The sequence below is a fragment of the Nicotiana tabacum genome, chromosome 6, assembly GCF_000715075.1.
Source record: "Nicotiana tabacum cultivar K326 chromosome 6, ASM71507v2, whole genome shotgun sequence".
Classification (NCBI taxonomy): Eukaryota; Viridiplantae; Streptophyta; class Magnoliopsida; order Solanales; family Solanaceae; genus Nicotiana; species Nicotiana tabacum.
The window spans coordinates 172,682,801-172,703,281 of NC_134085.1; the positions used below are offsets into that span (position 1 = coordinate 172,682,801).

At 41.0% G+C, this 20,481-nt stretch overlaps 2 protein-coding genes across 3 annotated transcripts; one reads left to right on the plus strand and one right to left on the minus strand.

Moving 5' to 3' along the window:
• Positions 1-3,546: 3,546 nt before the first annotated feature.
• Positions 3,547-10,938, plus strand: LOC107822100 (M phase phosphoprotein 10). The gene is made up of 13 exons (XM_075255939.1): positions 3,547-4,342; positions 4,501-4,562; positions 5,465-5,585; positions 5,718-5,825; positions 6,131-6,268; positions 7,558-7,626; positions 7,750-7,791; positions 7,955-8,023; positions 8,851-8,922; positions 9,014-9,067; positions 9,168-9,309; positions 10,247-10,309; positions 10,402-10,938. Exons 1-13 carry the CDS (start codon positions 3,659-3,661, stop codon positions 10,416-10,418), a joined length of 1,641 nt encoding a protein of 546 aa, XP_075112040.1. The 5' UTR covers positions 3,547-3,658; the 3' UTR covers positions 10,419-10,938.
• Positions 10,939-15,770: 4,832 nt separating this feature from the next.
• On the minus strand, positions 15,771-18,673 carry LOC107827295 (uncharacterized). Of its 2 annotated transcripts, none has more exons than XM_016654392.2 (5): positions 18,500-18,673; positions 17,848-17,952; positions 17,099-17,354; positions 16,943-17,020; positions 15,771-16,629 (listed from the first exon to the last, which is right to left on the minus strand). In XM_016654392.2, exons 1-5 carry the CDS (start codon positions 18,539-18,541, stop codon positions 16,508-16,510), a joined length of 603 nt encoding a protein of 200 aa, XP_016509878.1. In that variant the 5' UTR covers positions 18,542-18,673; the 3' UTR covers positions 15,771-16,507. The 2 variants fall into 2 exon arrangements, with proteins under 2 accessions (XP_016509878.1, XP_016509879.1); XM_016654393.2 differs by having other exon boundaries at positions 17,092-17,354.
• Positions 18,674-20,481: the final 1,808 nt, after the last annotated feature.

Here is a 20,481-nt window from a genome sequence, read left to right on the forward strand (position 1 = left end):
TCGGCCGATCCTCAGCTGCGGTAGATGGGCCTGAAAAGAACTGGTCTACATCTCCGTCGAATGTACCTATGATCAACAATGTATCTGACGGGGTGACCTGCGATGCTGGCAGAGATAGTTGAAGGATGTACGACGACATGCTGCTGGAAGGCTCATATAACTAAGGGAAATAACCCGGCTGATCATCTTCAAGATCCTCATCATGTGCCTCAACAAGTGGGTCGACAAGTGCCTCAATGCCCCCTTGCTGGGGACCACCTCCTCGCCGTCCCCCGCGACCCCGTGGGGCACCCCTGCCTCGTGCCCTACCCCTGCCTCGTGGGACAGCCCTACCCCGATGGTACTCCTCTGGTGCCGCATGCTCAGCCTTATGATCCAACTTCGCGCCATCTCTCGCTTGATATAGGGTCCAACGAGCCAGATCTTCTACCCGCCGGCCATACTTAATGACTGCAGCATTGTCGCCATGCTCCTGCATCTCCTGTCCCAACTGGTAAAACATGTGATGCCCAATAGACTGCGCAACATTTAAACTATTAATTAAATAACGCTATATCACAATTATAAGATATTAATAAGCCACAAAACCATACCAGTGCCTCGAGCCTCCCGGCGTATGGTTTGTACCGATCGCCAAGTACATGAATGGGGTTCCCGATCATCAGTCGGGTGTGACGGCAATACCATGAAGTATACAGCTCAATAGTGGCCTCCTGGATATGTGAAGGTGGTGGCGGAATATGGTACTCTCGCTGGTCCCAAATATGGACCTGCTGCTCTAGCCATCCTACAAATGCATCGTCCACCCTGGCTGATAATGTGTAGGCACCCATGCAGGCTCCCCCGGTATAGTCTAGGGATGGTGAAACTGGCGAAGTACACGCTCTGTGGCATGATGCTCCACCACATCGAAGAACATCATTAGGACGGAAGTGCTCCAAAGCAGTCGGTCGACTGAGCAATAATCGGGCAGCTGAGCTAGCAACTCGTCGCTGTATGGCGTCCAGATAAACTATCAAATAATAATATAAAAGTGAGTATGCGCAACACAAATGAATTTATAACAAGTAAGTTTAGGTACATATTTACCTGTCCGGCCACCAGCATATCTAACACATCCCTGACAAGGGAGAGATTATGATGAGCATCAGTCCCTCAGTAGTTCCCACACCGGAGAACCCACCTCGTAGCTAGAGGGAGAAACAGAGGTGCTACACCCGGCTCTAGTGGTGGTAGAGGTGGCTGCAACGGCAAGATCCGCTGCCAAGACCAAACCTAAGATAAAAGGTTGATGTAAATTTTAAGAGTCATTTTGACTATATAGAATTCGAAGTAATGAACAGAGTATTCGAAAATGTTGTCACCTGTAGAAGCGGCAAAAAACCACATATGTCCACCTGGGTGCCCATGCTCGCCCGACACATATTCCTTATACAGGTATGGGAGAACAGCAGCACCCCAGTTGTACAGGGGTAAATCATCTAGCTGTTGCAGATGATGGAGAAAGCGCATACTCACTAGACTTCCCGAAGTGTTCGGGAACAAGACACCCCCAAAAAGAAGGAACAACGCCAATCTCGTGTACCGGTCAATATGGATATCCTCTGTCTCGCCGGTAATATCGGGATGCAATACCTCAATATGCTCTCTGATAGCTGCCACAGAAATGCGACTGCCCCCTCTAAGTGCAGCCTCACCCTATGGTCTGAAACTAGTATACTGCCCCAGCAAATCCAAATACTGGGAACGCGTCATAGCTCTCATATACTAGGGCAGTGCAACGGCCAGTCCATCTACACGCATCCCATACAAAACCTGAACATCCTGAAGCGTGATGGTGGCATCTCCAGTGGGTAGGTGAAAAGTGTGCGTCTCCGGTCGCCACCGCTCTATCAACGTCGTGATGAGAGACCAGTCGAGCTGCATCCGCCCAATCTCAAAAATCCTAAGGAAGCCCGTAGCACGCAGGCGATGGACTACGCGGGCATGGAAAACTCTTTCCCTCAAAAAGTCTCACAAGTCGTCCGGTCTCCTGGCGCTAGAGTCCGATCCAATAGATGTCCCTCCCATACATAGGAGGACCTATGCTCGCCCTGTAACACTAATACCTGATCCGCCGCTGGTCTAGGATGCACAGGCGACAAGTCCATGTCGTCTACTATAATTTAAACAATATTAATTATGTGTTTATGTTATAATAAATTAAATAATTAATTTTATAATTGGACAGAGTAATTATCTATGGGTTCCAGGCTCGATATTTGAGGCCTAGTAGCACCAAGCTATCCTTAATTATTATATGTGTCAATTTCAATATTTTTAGAATTTTGTTAGTTTTATAAATAAAATAATTAACTTTAAAATTGGACAGAGCAATTATATATGGGTTCCAGGCTCGATATTTGAGGCCTAGTAGCACCAAGATATCCTTAATTATTATGTGTGTCAATTTCAACATTTTTAGAATTTTGTTAGTTTTATAAATAAAATAATTAATTTTATAATTGGACAGACTAATTATCTATGGGTTCCGGGCTCGATATTTGAGACCCAGTAGCACCAAGCTATCCTTAATTATTATGTGTATCAATTTCAATATTTTTAGAATTTTGTTAGTTTTATAAATAAAATAATTAATTATTTAATTGAACAGTGTAATTATCTATGGGTTCCAGGCTCGATATTTGAGTTAATTTGACAACATATATTAATTTGTTAGTTTTGTAAGTTTATTTTATAAATTAAATAATTAATTTTGTAAAGTGTAATTGGATAATTAATTTTACTACGCTAAAAGGCTCTATATTTTGCTACGCTAAAAAGTTCTATATTTTACTATGCTAAAAGGCCACTATTCTTTAAGCAAATAAATAATCTAAACTAAATAAAAACAACAAACATATGAACATAACATTCACAAAATTACATATAAAACAGTAAAAGATATTTGTGAACAATTTTATTAACAATAAAAATTATTTATCAAGTTTTAACTATTTTTTGTCCCAAGGATAATAATTCAATCCGGGTAAAAATAACATACAAATTTAATCGCAAACATAACACAAATCAACGTGGAAACACATTCAATAAAACAAATATGCATATGCTCTACGAGTTTCGACATAAACTAAATTGAAATACCTCGATTTAAGTTTTTTGAAATATTGAAAATTTGAAATTTTGACCCCGAAAGAAGGAATCCAAAGTTTGGATTGTATGCGGGACCTACGCTCTTCACTTTTTGTGTGACGGGTGGGGCCAAGATTTTTTTTTAATTGGGGGGGATCAGCAGTGGTGTGGTTGTTTTTTTTCTTAAAAAAATTAATAAAGATAATACTGCGTTTTAACTTTAACGGCTAACTTTCCGTTAAAGTAAAATGCAGTATTATAGTGCACTATATAATACTGCATTTTATGTAGATATGTAATTTTTTTTAGCTATATAAACGTATTTTGTGTCAAAAAGTACGTCATTTCAGTTTCGGACTCGATGTTCCTCATCTTTAGCACTCCAAATTAAAAGGGCAAAAACCCTCATCCGGGACGGGTTACGGACCATATATAGAAATAAAAATTAAAATTTTTGAAAGAAAGAAAAACCTCAAGTCTTCCTTAAACCCTACAAACCTCAACAAGAACACTGTCATTCTCCGCCATGGCAACCACGGCGGACGACAGCCAAAATGCTGGCGGCGTTAAGGCTCTCCGGCGGCTCAAATCCACTGACGCACCTTTCTACCTCTCAGCATCACCGGACCTTTCCGAAGCAGCTCGATTAGCCTCCAAGTATCTATACTCTTCTCTCAAACCCTACACCCCGAAGTCACCTTTCGCTCAACTCTTGACGGATGGTTTTGATGCTGAGCAAATATGGCAGCAAATTGACCTCCAATCCGAGCCCTTAATTTCCTCTCTCCGTCGCCAAATCAGACAATTTGAGAAGAAACCTGAAGAAATTTCAAAGCTTTTCAATTTAGTTGAAGAAAAGAAGAGGGAAAAAGAGGAATTGGCAGTAGAAGAAGGAGAAAGTGAGGACTTTAAGGATGTAGCTATGGAAGATTTTGGTGACGAGGATGATGTTGTTGATGATGATGATGATGAAGAAGAAGAGGATGATGATGATGAGGAGGGTGATGATGGTGAGAAGAGCGAAGATGGGGAGGAGAAGAATGGAGGGGTAAAAGGGGGACTGGAAGATAAGTTTTTCAAGGTAAACCAGTTGGAAGAGTATATGGAGGCTGATGAGGCAAGGGAGTATGGCTTGAAGAAGAAGACTAAGAGGACAAGGAGCAAGGACGAAGAGGAGGATGATGAAGAAGGCGAAGAGGACGAGGATGAGGTGAGAATTTGCTGATCTCTGAAAATAGAGGGTGATTATGTTTAACCGTTTGGTGGTTCAGATATTGTGCTTAAATTATCATGATTGAAAGCAGATTGGTGAGTGGAGTATGCTTCTTCGATGAAGCATTCATTTTTAACATTATATTGTTTTTGCAGCTTGGATTTATGGGCCTCGACGATGATGAAGATGATGAAAATGGAGGAACCGAGAGTGCTAGGTGTGCCTTCTTTGTGTTCTTATTTATCTTTTTAGTGTCGTATGATAAATAAAGCATGAAGTTTAGCTGCTAAAGCTCGAGAAGAATTTGCAGAGTTGGCTCTTTGTAGTTTGGCCTTAGCTCAATGATTTCAAGGAGATAGCAAATCAATACGTCGTACTCAATTAAAGTAGAAGACACTTAAGCTCTTCTGGTTAATTTTCAAAACTTGAGGTGCTTATTGTCCATTAGGTAGTATATTTGATGTTGATTAGGCAGAGTAGATTTGAGTATGAAGGGTGATTGAGTGATATTTTTTTTTTTTGAGAAGGGATTGAGTGATATTTTTCATATTGCCTTAAACTGAGACGCACTGGATAAGACTATGTGATTAAGCTCCCTTATAAAGCTTAACTGAAAGTCTTTATGTAGTCCTTCAATATTTGCCTTGTGGATGTAGGGTGCTCTTTTTGCCTCCCCGGGCGACTGTAATCTATATGCTTGTCATTGTGACAGTTAACCAGTCTTTTATTGGTTTTGGATGATGATGCTCTCCGGTTTGATAAAGTAGTAGAGGAGCCTGTGCTATCTTTCTCCCTCTATATTTTACTGCCCTTACTAAACAGCCGTCATTGATGGTACAACCATTTAACTAAGTCTCAAAATTTTATTTAAGTATCTCCAAGTCCTAATTCTCCAATATGGGCTCAAACCTTGCAGAATCACATTCCATAATTGCTGCTCTTAGCTTAATATAAGACACACATGCACGTGTCCTGTGACAGTTCTCTTTGACTATTTTTCAGTTTTCACCCCTCTATTTGGAATGTTAATCACATTATATATGTCAGTGAGGTTTTAAACTTTGTTACCTCAACATTGACACACTTCCAATTTGCTCATTTTTTTCTCATGATGCACAGATATGAAGACTTCTTTGGTTCAAAAAAGGGTACTGGACGGAAGAAAAATGTCAAATCATCTGATCTATCAGATCGCCTGGGAATGGATGATGACATGAGTGATGATAATGATGACAATCAGGTACTGTACTCTTTGTCCTTTCAGTTGTAAATTTTATGAAGATGCCTGAGTAAGTGATCTATAAGCTTCAAGTCATTTCAATATCTAGTATGTTTCTTCCATCTAACATATATTTTTCTTCTGTTATTGAAGAAGCAAAGCCTTTCTACCCATGAGAAGGAGCTTGTAAAACTTCGATCTACAATTGAGGAAATGGAGAAAGCAAACTTGGAAGAGAAGGCCTGGACTATGCAAGGAGAAGTAAGATCTCTCTTTGACAATTCCTTACCTTTAAAAAAAATTCTTGGAAGAAAATCCCATTCGCTAATACACAAGCCAAACCCAAGTTGAAAATGAATCTCGATTGTCCCCATACTCATGTTAATTTCACAATATATTTTCTCTCACTGTAGACACTACATTACCATCTTCATAAATCTTTTCCTTTCTGATTGTTCCCTCTTCCTTTTTAGTTCCCTTAATCACTATTTCATTAACATGTATTAGCTATATGTACCGCATATGGCATCTTCAGTCCTGTATGTTTGAACAATATCTATTGGCAGGTAACTGCTGCAAGAAGGCCAAAGAATAGTGCATTGGAAGTTGATCTGGATTTCGAGCACAATGTGAGACCTGCCCCTGTAATTACTGAAGAGGTTACTGCATCACTTGAAGAACTAATTCAGAAACGTATTGTAGAGGTGAATATTTTTCTTTTATCTCTACACTGCTAAATATCTAAGTTGCTTTTTTTCTTTGGACCGCGGAGGTGAAATTATTGTTGGCAATATCTTTTCATTAAAGAATAAAAGAGAGCATCAATAAAAAGATATTGTTAGCAATAAATTTATCTCAGTAAAAGAAAAGTAGAAGTCAAACGAGTATAGATGTTCCATTTTCTTTCACATCTTGACATTTATTTCATGAATCCATTTCTAGTTTTTTTTGACTCTAAGGAGGTTTTGTTTAATTTTTTTTTTCCTTCTCCAATTTTCTCCTAGAAAAAGAAAATTTTGCATAATTTGATTGCAGAAAAAGCTTCATCTAGTATGTACCAGAGGAAAATTGTGTAATTTAGTGGTAACCCGGTCAAAGGACATGGGCAAGCTTGAAACATTTGACATGGGAGGATATGTGAATTCTAGTACCGGACACTGGGTGGGAATCCAAAAAATAAAAAATAAAAAAAATTCTAGTAATATAGCTGAGGTTCCTATATTGAATTTTTTCCCTCAAAAAATAGTTTTTGGCTGCACTAAGTTTTGTGGTTTTCATATTCAAATTTTGAAAGTGTAGCAATGTTCTTTTCAATAATTGTTATCAGCATATCTGCTAAAGTTGAGGACAAACTAGCAAATTAGCCGTTTTGTTATTTCCGACAATTTCCCACTCTTTTCTCACCTTATAGACGCCCCTCCCTCCAAATTCACTCACATCTGTGAACTGGCTCTGATTGGGATGTGGCAGAGAATAAAAAGAACATTTAAAATTGGAAAAGGAAGAAAGAAAGAAAGAAAGAAAGAGAGAAGAAAATAAAAGGACATGGAGAAAAAAAAAATTAAGTTGGAATTAATTTCCCCTGAATCTGAACATAGATGTTAAGCAAACTAAATGTAAGGGCTAAGAAGTTTAGAAATTTTACTCTGAATCTGAAGTTCTGAACATCGATGTTAAGCAAATTAAACAAAAGGGTGCATTTGCTACATTTTACTAGGTTTGAGTGCTGAGAATGCAAGCAGCAAATTTATCTGGTCTTGTGGGAAACTGACCTGTTAAATAAAAGTTTAGGAGAACAGGTTGCACCTTTTTATTTTGTTTTCTTTTTGTTTGTAAAAGTTAAATTATAGGAACTCCTGCCAGACGTAATAGTCATATCGAAGTGCTTTGTTCTTCTGCTATTGCTTTATGCCTGCCTTTTCTTTCCCTACCCAACGTTTGAGTGTGCATGAAATAAAGTAAACAACAACTGACCCCAGCTTGTGATGTCTAGGGCCGGTTTGATGACGTTCAGAAGCCTCCTAGCTTGCCATCCAGAGCACCGAGAGAAACAAAAGAATTGGTAATTACTGTTTATATATTTGTACACGTGTCCAATCAAGTGGATTCTATACTAAATTCAAGTGGATAGCTGTAACTAATGATGCTATGATTTGATGTTTTTTATTTATTTATGAACATGCAGGATGACAATAAAAGCAAAAAGGGCCTTGCCGAAATTTATGAGGTTAGTGCTCTCGGATTCATGCTACTCAAGAAGATTGATACTTATTGGTAGTAACTGCTGCTGTGGATATGTGTACTCTTTATGTTTTATTTGTGAACTTCCCAAAGGAAAATCTCCGTTATCTTACATGCCACTTTGTTTCATATATTACATACTTTTGCAGGAGGAATATGTCCAGAAAACTGGCCTTGTATCAACAGCTTTATCCTTCTCAGATGAGCAGAAGAAAGAGGTGTGTTTGATCGTTCACCTATAATCCAGCTCTCTTCTTTATAACAGGAAGGGAGGTTCTTCTTCTTCTTTACATTGTCATTATTCCCTTTTATTAACCTCATCTTACATGGGGGTGGGGTGGGTGTTGGGGCTAGGGTGGGTGGTGCAGGAAAAAAAAACAGAAAATTAAAAATACTAAAAAAAAGTGAATTTTTTTAGGGGGTTTGCGGAGAGTGGGGTCAGAAAAACACAAAACAGAAAATTGAAAATACAAAAAAAAATGTAAAAGTTTTAAAGGGGGTTTGCCGGGTGGGGGTGGGAGTGGGGTAGGGGGTAGGGTGGGTGGTGCAGAAAAACAAAAGAAGAGAAAATTGAAAATACAAAAAAATAAAAATAAAATAAAATTAGGGCAACTCAGTAAATTTTTAGATAAGTTGGGTTGAGATCCCTTTGTTTTGAGTGAGTTTCATGGGTTGTATTTGGGATGCTTAATGGGTCAGAATGGGCTATAACAAATAATGGGTTAACTTGGGCTCAGTCCAAATTGACTCATGAGCTAATACTTTTATAGCCCAACCCATTAATCTCTGGGCGGGTTGGATGGGTTTGGGCTCAAATTGCCACCCCTAGGTTAACTTAGGTTCTTTGTGCAGAAATAAGAGAGTTATATGCTGTTAATAGGTTTTAAAACTTTTAACAAATTACAACATGCAAAGGAAGGGTGAAATTCTCTTACAGCTTTTCAGGGTAGCGTGTGGAGGAGGGAATGGAGACATTGGTGGTTACAAAAGATCTTGGACGTTACGACACCCGAGACTTACTTGTGGAAATTGAATGTTAAAACAGGCCACTATGCTGTTTAAGAAACTGTGCTTGAAGTTGGATGCTTTGTCTCATTTCCACTTCACTCCGAAACCGGTATGACTATAACAATGTACATTCAGCTAGATTTTTCCCATTCTGTATGCGGTTTGTCTCATGCTGCTTCTCCATGACTCAAATTGGTTAGGTCATAGAAGATATGTCTGTACAAGCAAATGTCCCTGCACTTGCAATGGAAGAGGTGAGCTGACCTGCATGTCTTATTGTCGAGTTAACTTATCATACTTGCATAAATTCATCATTGTTCAAGTATATTTTCTCATATTATTGTTCTATGGTAGATTGCACCTGTGGCGGTCTCTGATGCAGCTATGCTGGCTCCCGAGGAAGTGTTTGCTGGCAAAGGAGATGTTAAAGAAGAAACAGAGTTGACACAAGCAGAGAGAAAAAGGAGGAGAGCAAAGAAGAAAAGGAAATTTAAAGGTAAGTCCTTTAGCAATGATAAGGGCACTTTCCATGGTGCCTGTACAAAATTTAATTAACAAACTTGGTACAAGATTTTATACTGCTAGATAGAAATAATGTAATCAATGAAGATTTTGGGTTCTTTATCAACTTTCCCAACCTGTGCTTTGCGCTTCCGACTCACTCCATAGGTGATAGTCCACATTTTGAGACATTAGGCAATTGTATTAGATTTAGATGGAAGTATTGCGACGAAGTTTGAAATGTGATACAGTTCTTGAAAATTGCATATCAAGATTAAGATAGCACGTAATAGAATTGTCTATATTGATTTCAAGTTTGGGAGAAGTAAAACTTTTATGGGCAGATGAAGGCTGAAAGTTTGCAAAATTAAATTATGCCCTGGGAACACTTCCTATTGGTTCACAAGTAAAGGATATTATTGATGGGCTTGTGTAACTGAATATATATCTCCCAATTCTTATCCCTCTTCTCTATTTATCAAAAGAAAAAACAATGTTATCGTATTCTCTTTTTTTCTTTTTTGCCCAACATGGGGTGGGGATGGCCAGGTAGGGAGGGATTGTGTTTGGGCGATGACAAGCTTTTTTGCCTTTTCTGGCGGCAGCACCTGAAACTAGTATAGTGGATATTGTTACCTAATCATACCTTTTCGTTTTCCCCCTTAATAAAGGTGGTGTCTGAGTAAGCTTGTGCGCAGTTCAACCAATTCATCAAATACCCACTACCTCCCAGTCAATACCCTTGGGGGCCTTATGAGCTTTGATGCTCGAAATAAAATAGAAAAATTCACGTACATGCTCAAGTATATCTGTAGCTTGGGGTTTAGGGTTTAGTTTGTTGCTTCTAAGATTATCAGAACTTATTTAGTAGCGCCTTAGTAAGCACTGTATATTTCTGCTTGCTATTGTTAAGTTGGGCAATTTTTGTACAGCCGAGTCATCAAAAAGGATGGTCAAGGCGGCACCACAAAATACCTTGTCTGATGATGCTGAGAGTAAGTTGTATTACTAATTTCCTTTATTCTCTGTGTTAGCTCTTTCCTTAATGAACATAATAACTGAATTCCGGTATGCTACTATTCTACAGGGAATGAGAAGTCATAATGTGTACCAGGACTGAATCTGAATGGTGCTGCCCCTCACCCAAGCAATTGAGAAAACAATTTTGGCGCGGGAGGTTCTGCGTCCCTGCTCACCCGCTCGGAGCTACATCTCATAGAAAACACTTTAGTGTCCATTGCGAACACGAACTGATGTCCGCAGGAAAAGTAGGTGGCATCATTTTTATGGTAATTTGGCATACAGATGATCGGAAGAAATGTCATTACTGGCCCAAGTTTTTGTTGAGAAGAACGAGTTACCTCGCAGGAAAGACAACAACATAATTATGTAATGTGTTTTTTTTAAGGGAGTTCGAGTCCTTACAATGTAATTTATTATTTTTTAAAAGGAGTTTGAGTTGCTTCACAGGATAGGTAACTTCATTACAATGTAATGTGCTGCTTTTTCAACAAGAGTTTAGTGGTCTTGGGCGTCTTTATGTTGAATTTAATGGGAATTGGCCAACAGCTTTTGAAATGTAAAGAGTTGGATTTTTGGGTGATAAAAATGACTCATGTTTCTTTCAGACCCATATGGCTGGAAGCCTGGAACGTTAGTTCGTAATTTGAATCAACATCTGGTTATGGTGAAACAACTAAACTGAGTTGTGTACCAAATTGGAAATTTACGCGTATCTTAAAACAACAAAAAACCCAGTGTAATCCCACAAGTAGGGTTTGGGAAGGGTAATGCATATACCTTTACCCTACCTTGTGAAGGTAGAGATGCTGTTTCCGATAGATTCTCAGCTCAAGGAACAATAACAACAATGCAATAGGAGCAAATAGCACAACATGTAATACTAGCGGACTAAGAATAAGAGAAATACAAAAATAGTACTATTACTACCGGTAAGACTAAGAGACACTAGTGACAACCTGTTACAATTTGTAAAGTTACAGTCATTTGCTTGTCTTACTTGGATTCTTTTACTGTCATGGGCTGCTTTCCAGACATGCCCCATGACCCCTTGGCCGCGCCCCATGGCGGCCTAGCAAGCCTCACAATGCCTAGCGCCATGGTCGGCCCCGTGGTCTTGGCTGCGCCAAGTGACAAGCGCGCATGCGCCTCTGTCGCCCCACCGATGCCTCTTGCCAGCGTCCAAGGGCTGGCCAATGACAACAGCGCCGCGCGCCCTGACAATGCTGCGCGCGCAGATCCTGATGCCTCGCCAGCGCCCAGCTGCAGGCCCATTCCAGCAGCGCCTCGCGCACAGACCCTGATGCCAAGCACCAGCGCCCGGCCTCAGGCCAGCACATCAAGTGTCGCGCGCGCCCACAGCAATGCGCGCACAGACCCTGACCCGCAAGACAAAGATGCTGCCATCAGACTTAGTTTTACCTTGTAATAATCTAAGTCCTTTTCATTGTAATCATAGGTTAGTTTACATCATTTTCATTTCAGTGTGCTTCTACAGCTTTATTAGGACTAGTCTTGTAATGTTGGTTTATTTTTTTTAAGCATTATTAAGGGGGACCAAACAATCAAACATTTTCAAGCAAGCATTTTCTGGTGTCTCTCCCCCTCGACACCGCATCATTGTAATCAACATTTTCATTCATCAATAAAATCATCATCATCATTCAAAACCCAATTCTCTCTCAGCTTCCGCAATTTGCTCACGACATTGGTTTTCCCGCACGGCACTGACAATCTAGTCTAGCGTGCGGCGAGGACCTCATTGGCGGACAACAACCGTACTGACATCGGTTGCTTAGCCTTACGTTGCCCTTCCATAGAACATCAGGAAGGCATTGCGTAACAGTTGGTATCAGAGCCTAGGCTCGACATCGGACGAGGGAACACATTTGCCATCATCACCATTTCTGACCATGGTGAATCATGGGGAGCGTCTAGCATCCCTAGAAGAGACGGTTGACCGATTACGACCCATCATGGATACGGTGCCTGATCAAAACAACAACCTAGTGCAAAGGTTGGACGACCTGGACCGCCGAATGCGGCAGGCCGAAAATGACATTGCAAACATCAGTCGTGACTCTGACGACGACCGACAAGCGACAACCATCGAAACTGCCAATATTCATGGCAAATTTGAGGACCTCCAACAGGAGCGTGCCGACGATTTAGCCCATCAGCAACAAGAGGCAGACAGACTAACTGCCATGCAGCAAACCATAAACGACTTGACAGACAAGCTCAATGTTGTCAATGCTGCCTTACAGAGCCTACTTCGAGAAGGCGACCATCACATCAGGGGTGCAGCAAACCTCACCCCCATTCCACAAAATCTTAAGATACCGGAGCCAAAGCCATACGACGGATCCCGGGATGCTAAAGAAGTGGAAAACTTCATCTTCGACATCGAACAATACTTCGATGCCGTGGGCCATTTGGAGGAATCCAAAAAGGTAGCGACTGCTGCCATGTATCTTCAGGGCGATGCCAAACTTTGGTGGCGGGTCAAATACGAAGCCATCAAGGCCGGTGAAGATACTCTCCAGACATGGGATGAATTGAAGGTAGCCATACGCCTGCAGTTCTTCCCCGAAAATGTGGAATACAATGCAAGGAGAAAGCTACGGGACCTCCGCCACACCAAATCAGTGCGGGAGTACGTGCGCGAATTCTCCGCACTCATGCTAAACATACGCGACATGGGGGACAAAGACAAACTCTTCGCATTCATAGAAGGTTTGAAACCTCATGCCCGTATGGAACTACAACGACAACGGGTACACACCCTGCCCAAGGCCATTCAAGCTGCAGAATGCCTTGGCGATTATCATTTGGGAACTCAGAACGACAGGCCCCAGCCGTCTGTCCGAGGGGGATTCAACGGGCACCATCCCAGCAATGGTGGCCCAAGCAAAAGTGGGGGAGATCGGAGTGCATCCAAAACTAAGACTCCTCCCTCCAACAGCAACAGTGCTGCATCCATCAACAACAATCAGGGGAGAAAGCCTCCCTCAGAATGCCGTCATTGCGGCGGGGCACATTGGAACAATGAATGCCCAAACATCAAGGTCAATGCTCATCAGGCGGTCGAGGATGAGTTAGACACATCAGACACATCAGAAGACGACCAGGTAGGCGCCTTCAATGCAATTGTTGGCTCTATCCCACATGCCTTAGCGGGGACCAGTGCATGTCCTCCTAAGAAAACATCAGTCCCGATCACCAAGAAAGGGAAAGAAAAGATGGACGAGAGACCTCCTAAACAAGCGAGGACCCTAATGTTCGTCGAATTGAAAGTGAACGGCAAGCCCCTTCACGCCTTGATAGACACGGGTGCCACCCACAACTACTTGTCATCAACGCAAGTAGGGCGCCTAGGTCTTGTTGTGCAAAAGAGCAAAGGCCGCGTCAAGGCTATCAACTCACCACCCCATACATTGGGTGGAACAGCTACAAATGTCCCAGTGAAACTTGGCCCATACAAAAGAAGCATCGACCTGAGCATCGCAATCATAGATGACTTCGACATCATAGTGGGTTTGGAGTTCATGAGGCAAACCAACACCACACCGGTACCATATTCCAACATGCTCCTGATGATGGGAGAAAAAGGGGCCAAGCCCTGCACCATACCATGTTTTCCCATAAAGATGGCCGCTGAAAACATCTCGGCCATGCAGTTGGAGAAGGTAGTCGACAGACATGAACCCCAGGTTCCGGCTACCCTTCGCAGCAACAATCAGCCATCATGTCATCGGCCTCAAAAGACTGGTGACGCTCCTCATCGTGTGAAGACTTGTCAGCCATGCCACAAGGACAAGTCGGATCACTCATCACAGACGGGACCCTCGCAGCCATTACATGTCCCTCAGAGACCATGGGAAAGTGTTTCCCTCAGATTCATCACGGGATTGCCCCAAGTCGGCAATCTTGCATCCATCATGGTTGTCATAGATCAGTTCTCAAACTATGCAACTTTCATAGCAGCCCCGCAAAATGCATCAACAGAAGATACAACTCGACTCTTCTTCTCGCACATTGTCAAACATTGGGGCCTGCCCAAAGACATTGTTAGTAGGCGCGACTCACGCTTTACTAGCAAATTTTGGACCCATCTCTTCAGGTGCTTTGGGTCAACATTGAGTCACAACTCAGACATCCATCCACCATCGGATGGCCAGACAGACCGGTTCGATGACATGCTGGAGGAATATTTCCGCAACTTCGCAAACGGATCACAGAAGCATTGGGTGAAGCTCTTGGATGCTGCTCAACTGTGTTTCAATTCTCAAAAGAGCCATCATACAAACAAAAGCCCTTTTGAAATTGTTACCGGACAGCAACCGCTTCTCCCACAAACGGTGAATGCCTCAACCATGCTGAAATCTCCTCGAGCTGCCAACTTCTCGAGCGAATGGGAGCACAACATGGAGATAGTGCGGAGCTATCTCATCAAGGCCCAAGAGCGGGCAAAAAGGTTCACCGAACAAAAGCGTTGCTTTGCCCAACATCAACCAGGGGACAAAGTAATGTTATGCATCCCAAAGCGGTACTTGTTTGCAGAAAGGACCCATGACCCTCGCCTGCAACAAAAATACATCGGGCCCCTGCCCATTGAAAAACGCATTGGGAAGTCCACATACCAGGTAAAAACTCCATCCTGGTGGAAGATCCATCCAGTCTTCCATGTCAGCCGCATGAAATCATTGCGTCGCCACAACAGCAAGCTCACAGAACAGAGGGGCGCAGACCTCCCATCCAACAACCATCAGAAACATCATAATCATCATCATAAGGCTCCGAGGACGGCGCCAACTCAGGTGGGGGAGAATGTCATGGGCTGCTTTCCAGACATGCCCCATGACCCCTTGGCCGCGCCCCATGGCGGCCTAGCAAGCCTCACAATGCCTAGCGCCATGGTCGGCCCCGTGGTCTTGGCTGCGCCAAGTGACAAGCGCGCATGCACCTCTGTCGCCCCACCGATGCCTCTTGCCAGCGCCCAAGGGCTGGCCAATGACAACAGCGCCGCGCGCCCTGACAATGCCGCGCGCGCAGATCCTGATGCCTCGCCAGCGCCCAGCTGCAGGCCCATTCCAGCAGCGCCTCGCACACAGACCCTGATGCCAAGCACCAGCGCCCGGCCTCAGGCCAGCACATCAAGTGTCGCGCGTGCCCACAGCAACGCGCGCGCAGACCCTGACCCGCAAGACAAAGATGCTGCCATCGGACTTAGTTTTACCTTGTAATAATCTAAGTCCTTTTCATTGTAATCATAGGCTAGTTTACATCATTTTCATTTCCGTGTGCTTCTACAGCTTTATTTGGACTAGTCTTGTAATGTTGGTTTATTTTTTTTAAGCATTATTAAGGGGGACCAAACAATCAAACATTTTCAAGCAAGCATTTTCTGGTGTCTCTCCCCTCGACACCGCATCATTGTAATCAACATTTTCATTCATCAATAAAATCATCATCATCATTCAAAACCCAATTCTCTCTCAGCTTCCGCAATTTGCTCACGACATTTGTTTTCCCGCACGGCACTGACAATCTAGTCTAGCGTGCGGCGAGGACCTCATTGGCGGACAACAACCGTACTGACATCGGTTGCTTAGCCTTACGTTGCCCTTCCAAAGAACATCAGGAAGGCGTTGCGTAACATTACATACACACGAAAACACAAAAGTCCTTCCGACTGGAGCTACAACAATAATGACCAAAACAAAAATTAACATACCTTAATCCTCAACAAAAAAATTACTCAATTAATTAACTATTTCTGTCATAATATCGGCAAGTTAAGGGGGAGATCAGAGATGATCCTGAGTCGGGAGTACATCCTCTCCATGCTTTTGGTTATTTTTGAAACATCGAAAAGTCGACCCACACTCTTTTCATGTATTTATGAAGAGTGCAATAATCAAAACAATCCTACAATGCAATACAAAAAAGATTCCACTCCAACGGAAAACATGATGGCCAAGATAGCAAGCTTTTACAGCTCCTGACAGGAAGAAAGTGGATTAAGAAGGAACAAACAATACAGGTGTCTGCTCTAAACCTCTTTTATTTCCATATTGCGTCCAGTTTTAACCCCTTTTGCTAATATCACCATCTTATAGGTCAACATAAGCTCTGAATTCCAGTGCTTATGGATTTAACATCACCCAAAACTATTTGTTCAAGTGCTCTTCAAGTCGCTCAATTGCAGCACCTACACCACCTTTCACTTCATTGCCATCTGTTGTCCCAGATCCTTCATTGGCTTTCTCTACAAGCTTCAAATGAAGCCACCCTGATAGAACAAGTTTGTTTTAGTAAATCTGCAAGTTCTCATTTAACATAGGAACAGCATAGCCCACCCAAAAGCTGGTCCCTACTTCACATGATTCTTCATTTTAAGGAATACATAAGATGTATGAAATCCTTATAATTTCAAAATGTAAACCAGGCTGCCTAAGAAGAGATGATAAGTTCAATCATCTATAATTAACTGAAGTTACAAAGTTTTAAGTTTTAGTAGCATCAGCAATACTATCAGGTTAAGAATTTTGAGTAAATAAGAGCAATTGAATAGATCGAAATTAATAAGCAGGTCATTCTATTACCAAGAGGGAAACAAACTGCAGCACCCAAAGCAGAACCTAACATCACATTTCTCGCACGCCAATGGAGTGATCCTGGCACTGGAACCATAAAAATAAAGAGTGAGTGGGAGAGGAGATAATCTAAAAAAGGTTTGATGCCCAATATTTACCACTTACTAATTAGACCAAATGTTGCAGCTGTAGCAGAACCAGCTCCAACAACATTATAAACATCATGCACCCCACGCTTTTCAGCAAGCAGATTCTGTAATCCATAGAAAGCTGCAGTAAACATTCCAAGCCGTATTCCGCCAACTATTGAGCCACGAGTGACTCGTATAAATCTTTTTTCCATAGCATCTCTCATAAGCCGATACTGTTCACGCTTATCTGGTGTGCTCCCAAGCTTTAACATCACCTCCGCATCCTTGCTCTGTTAAAAGAGAAGAAAGACCTATGAACACTAGAGGAACCACCCATGCAGAAAGAAAAGAATTTCACGTTCTTCCTTTTGGGAAGGGAGGACTAGGGAAATCCTATTTATTAGTTGCAGCTTTCCTCCAGACCTGGAACAAAAGCGGCAGGAAAACAAATTTTCTTCAAATGGGCATCTACATTATACAGGCTCTATTGTAGAAGAAGATATGTCTACAAGGTTAACAAGGCCATAAATTTCTGGCTGACTTAAGAAAGCGAAAAGTTTTCTTCAGTTTTTCTGATCTCAAAATTTTATCTGACCTCCTTAACGAGTAGTGTGAAAGACTGAAATCCCATTTACTATTTAGAAAATGTAACATTTTATTACTGTCCAAAGCTTCACAATTAGCATTTCCTCTCTCTAATTTATCTTCCTAAGTCAAAATGCAACTATGGGAAATCAGTAGTAAGTGCAATATATAATAGTTACAGTGTGAAGAGATACTAACAACAGAAGCAGCAGCCTCCTTGCTACCTCCATACAACAAGCCAGCAAATACCCCAATTACAGTAGCAGTGCCCCAGTTTACAGTTCCTGCCATTTTCTGAGGCCTCTGAAAACAAAAGCCAAACAGATTAGTTTGCTAAGAAAAATTCTGAGATAAGTCAAATACAATAAAATAGCAAGGAATAAAGACTTATAAGTAAATAAAATATTTCATATAGCTCTATTTGTACCCTGGCGCCAACCTACAGTAATGCTTCTCCTTAAACCGGAGTTAGAACCAGCTATACTTTGCACATACGCTAAGTTATAAAGAAATAAATCCTTCAGATTGATTTTAAGAAAATCAACAAACACTATTGGCTGGGGGTAGGAATAACAAGGAATACATTCATAAAGTGGTTAGCTGGACCATAATACTGGGAATAGGAAAATTCTTCAATGAAATAAAGATGAGAACGTAAAACCGATATCCCAATCAAACAACAAACTCTTTTCATGTTCCTAATAGAGGAAAATTGAGAAGTAGATATTTGGATTGGGGTATTTCAAGTAATTGAAGAATTCCACCAACTAGAAGACAAAACAGGAAGGAATAACTTGAGCAAATAACTAAGTAATCAGAACAATTCATGTATAGGAGAGATAGAACTCACATTAACCACCGTTTCTTCTTCAGTGTTTTCCGAGGATTCCATTAGTAACGACGACAACTGAGAAGGATGCCTCTTTGCAATACAAGCTCAACCTCAAAGGATCGGCACTCGCCAATGCTGCAAATGAAATTATGAATCAAGAGAATAACTTGAGTTGAACGTTCGAGTCTAGCGGCTCGATTCGGACTGTGGAGGTTAATACCCGGTAACGGGTCGGATCGGCCCGCCACTTAGATTTTGGGGGCAAGTGTACATATAGCGCTATTTAGAGATTAGACAAAATTTTAAACTAAAAAATTCAAACTTAACTAAAAACTGAAATTTAAGACGCATTAAATACTAAATAAGAAATTTTACCTCTTATACCAAAGATATACATTCTATTCATTTTAAAATATTATTTTCAATAGCTACATTTTATATTTTATAGCAAAATAAGTATTTATGGTATGCACTACCAATGAGACATGAAATACGCTATTTACATTTTCTCTCTCTCTTAGACAGCTGGACATACCTATTTTTAAGGTGATTGTCGTTACTGTATTCATGAATACATGATGCGAATACATGTGAATACATACGCGTACAACTGGACTGCCCTGATTTAGACGCTTTTTACTATTGTACTGAATAGAGCAGCGCAAATACATGTGAATACATGCGCTTACAACCAGACTACCATGATGTTAGGCATTTTTTGCTGCAGTATTCATGAATACATGACACGAATACATGTGAATACATGCACTTACAGTTGGACTGCCCTGATTTTAGGCGCATTTTACTGTTGTATTCATGAATACAACAACGCAAATACATGTGAATACATAAAGCTGGACTACCCTGATTTTAGGTACTTTTTGATGCTGTATTTATGAATATATGGCGCGAATACATGTGAATACATGCGCGTACAACTTGACTACCCCTGATTTTTAGGCGCTTTTGGCTGATGTAACAACTGAATATCGTAATAACTGAATAGTAACTATAAGAAGTAATTATATATATATAATAGTTATAAGAAGTTAATAACCAATAAACAATAGTAATTTCTAAAAATTCCTCTTCTAAATATCATCCTTTAGAGTGGCTACTTGACGTCATTTGTACTTGATTTGGGCTTTATAAGGAGTTCTCAGACCGAGCCCTAAACCCCTATAGGGGGCCGATCCAACAGTAATTTTTAATTTTCTTTTGTAAAATGATTTTGAGAAATATTAAAAAAAAATTGCTATAGTTCGGGTTTCAATGTTGCCTTGAAGATTATAATTGTGGTGCTAGTAGGAGCTGGATATAAATCCTCTTCTCTTATGGCACTCTGTCACAGGAAAGATATTTCTAATTTATAATGTTATATTTGGGTCTAATTCGGCAATATGTTCTTGAGCTTCACATATATGTATAATTTTGTTTACCCTTGGATAAAAATTAAATTTATAATGTAGTTTCAAGGATACGTAATTTTACCTAATATCAATTGATAAATGTAAGGATTAATAATAGAAATTGACAATAAAATAAAACAAATCAGTGTTAAAACGTAATTCAACCTTTGAGCTTGAATGCACTCGAACTAATTGGTGCAAGACCAGTTAAAAATATAACATGAACAAGAATATAAGCTAGAAAGGAAGTGTCGTATTGCTTTGATATGCGTGAATGTAAGTTGTCTACAAAATGGTTAGAACCTTTTTTATATAGTAGAGGAATCCTATCTATGATACAATTCTAATTACGAAAGTAAATCCCATGATTAGCCTAAACAATCGCCCTTGATTTGATATGTTCCGAAATTTCTTCCATGATCTTCGATCGGTCACGGATATCTCGCTTTTCTGTTATTGCGCTTTACTCGAAGTCTACCCTATTTGGTCTCGATCGCTACTGGCCTCGATCTCGATAGGCACCTCGATTCTCGAACTCGATACCTTATCCTAATGCTCTGGTCCGATCCACTACGAGGCCGACCTTCGATG

Bases quoted from the DNA above. Each gene is read 5' to 3' on its own strand.
- LOC107822100 (XM_075255939.1), top strand. From the start codon at position 3,659: ATGGCAACCACGGCGGACGACAGCCAAAATGCTGGCGGCGTTAAGGCT. The intron at 4,563-5,464 runs GTGTGCCTTCTT...CATGATGCACAG, and splicing joins GGAGGAACCGAGAGTGCTAG to ATATGAAGACTTCTTTGGTT. The intron at 5,826-6,130 runs GTAAGATCTCTC...ATCTATTGGCAG, and splicing joins CCTGGACTATGCAAGGAGAA to GTAACTGCTGCAAGAAGGCC.
- LOC107827295 (XM_016654392.2), bottom strand. From the start codon at position 18,541: ATGGAATCCTCGGAAAACACTGAAGAAGAAACGGTGGTTAAT. The intron at 17,953-18,499 runs GTGAGTTCTATC...TTTTGTTTTCAG, and splicing joins AAGAAGAAACGGTGGTTAAT to AGGCCTCAGAAAATGGCAGG. The intron at 17,355-17,847 runs GTTAGTATCTCT...CTCTTTTAACAG, and splicing joins AGGAGGCTGCTGCTTCTGTT to AGCAAGGATGCGGAGGTGAT.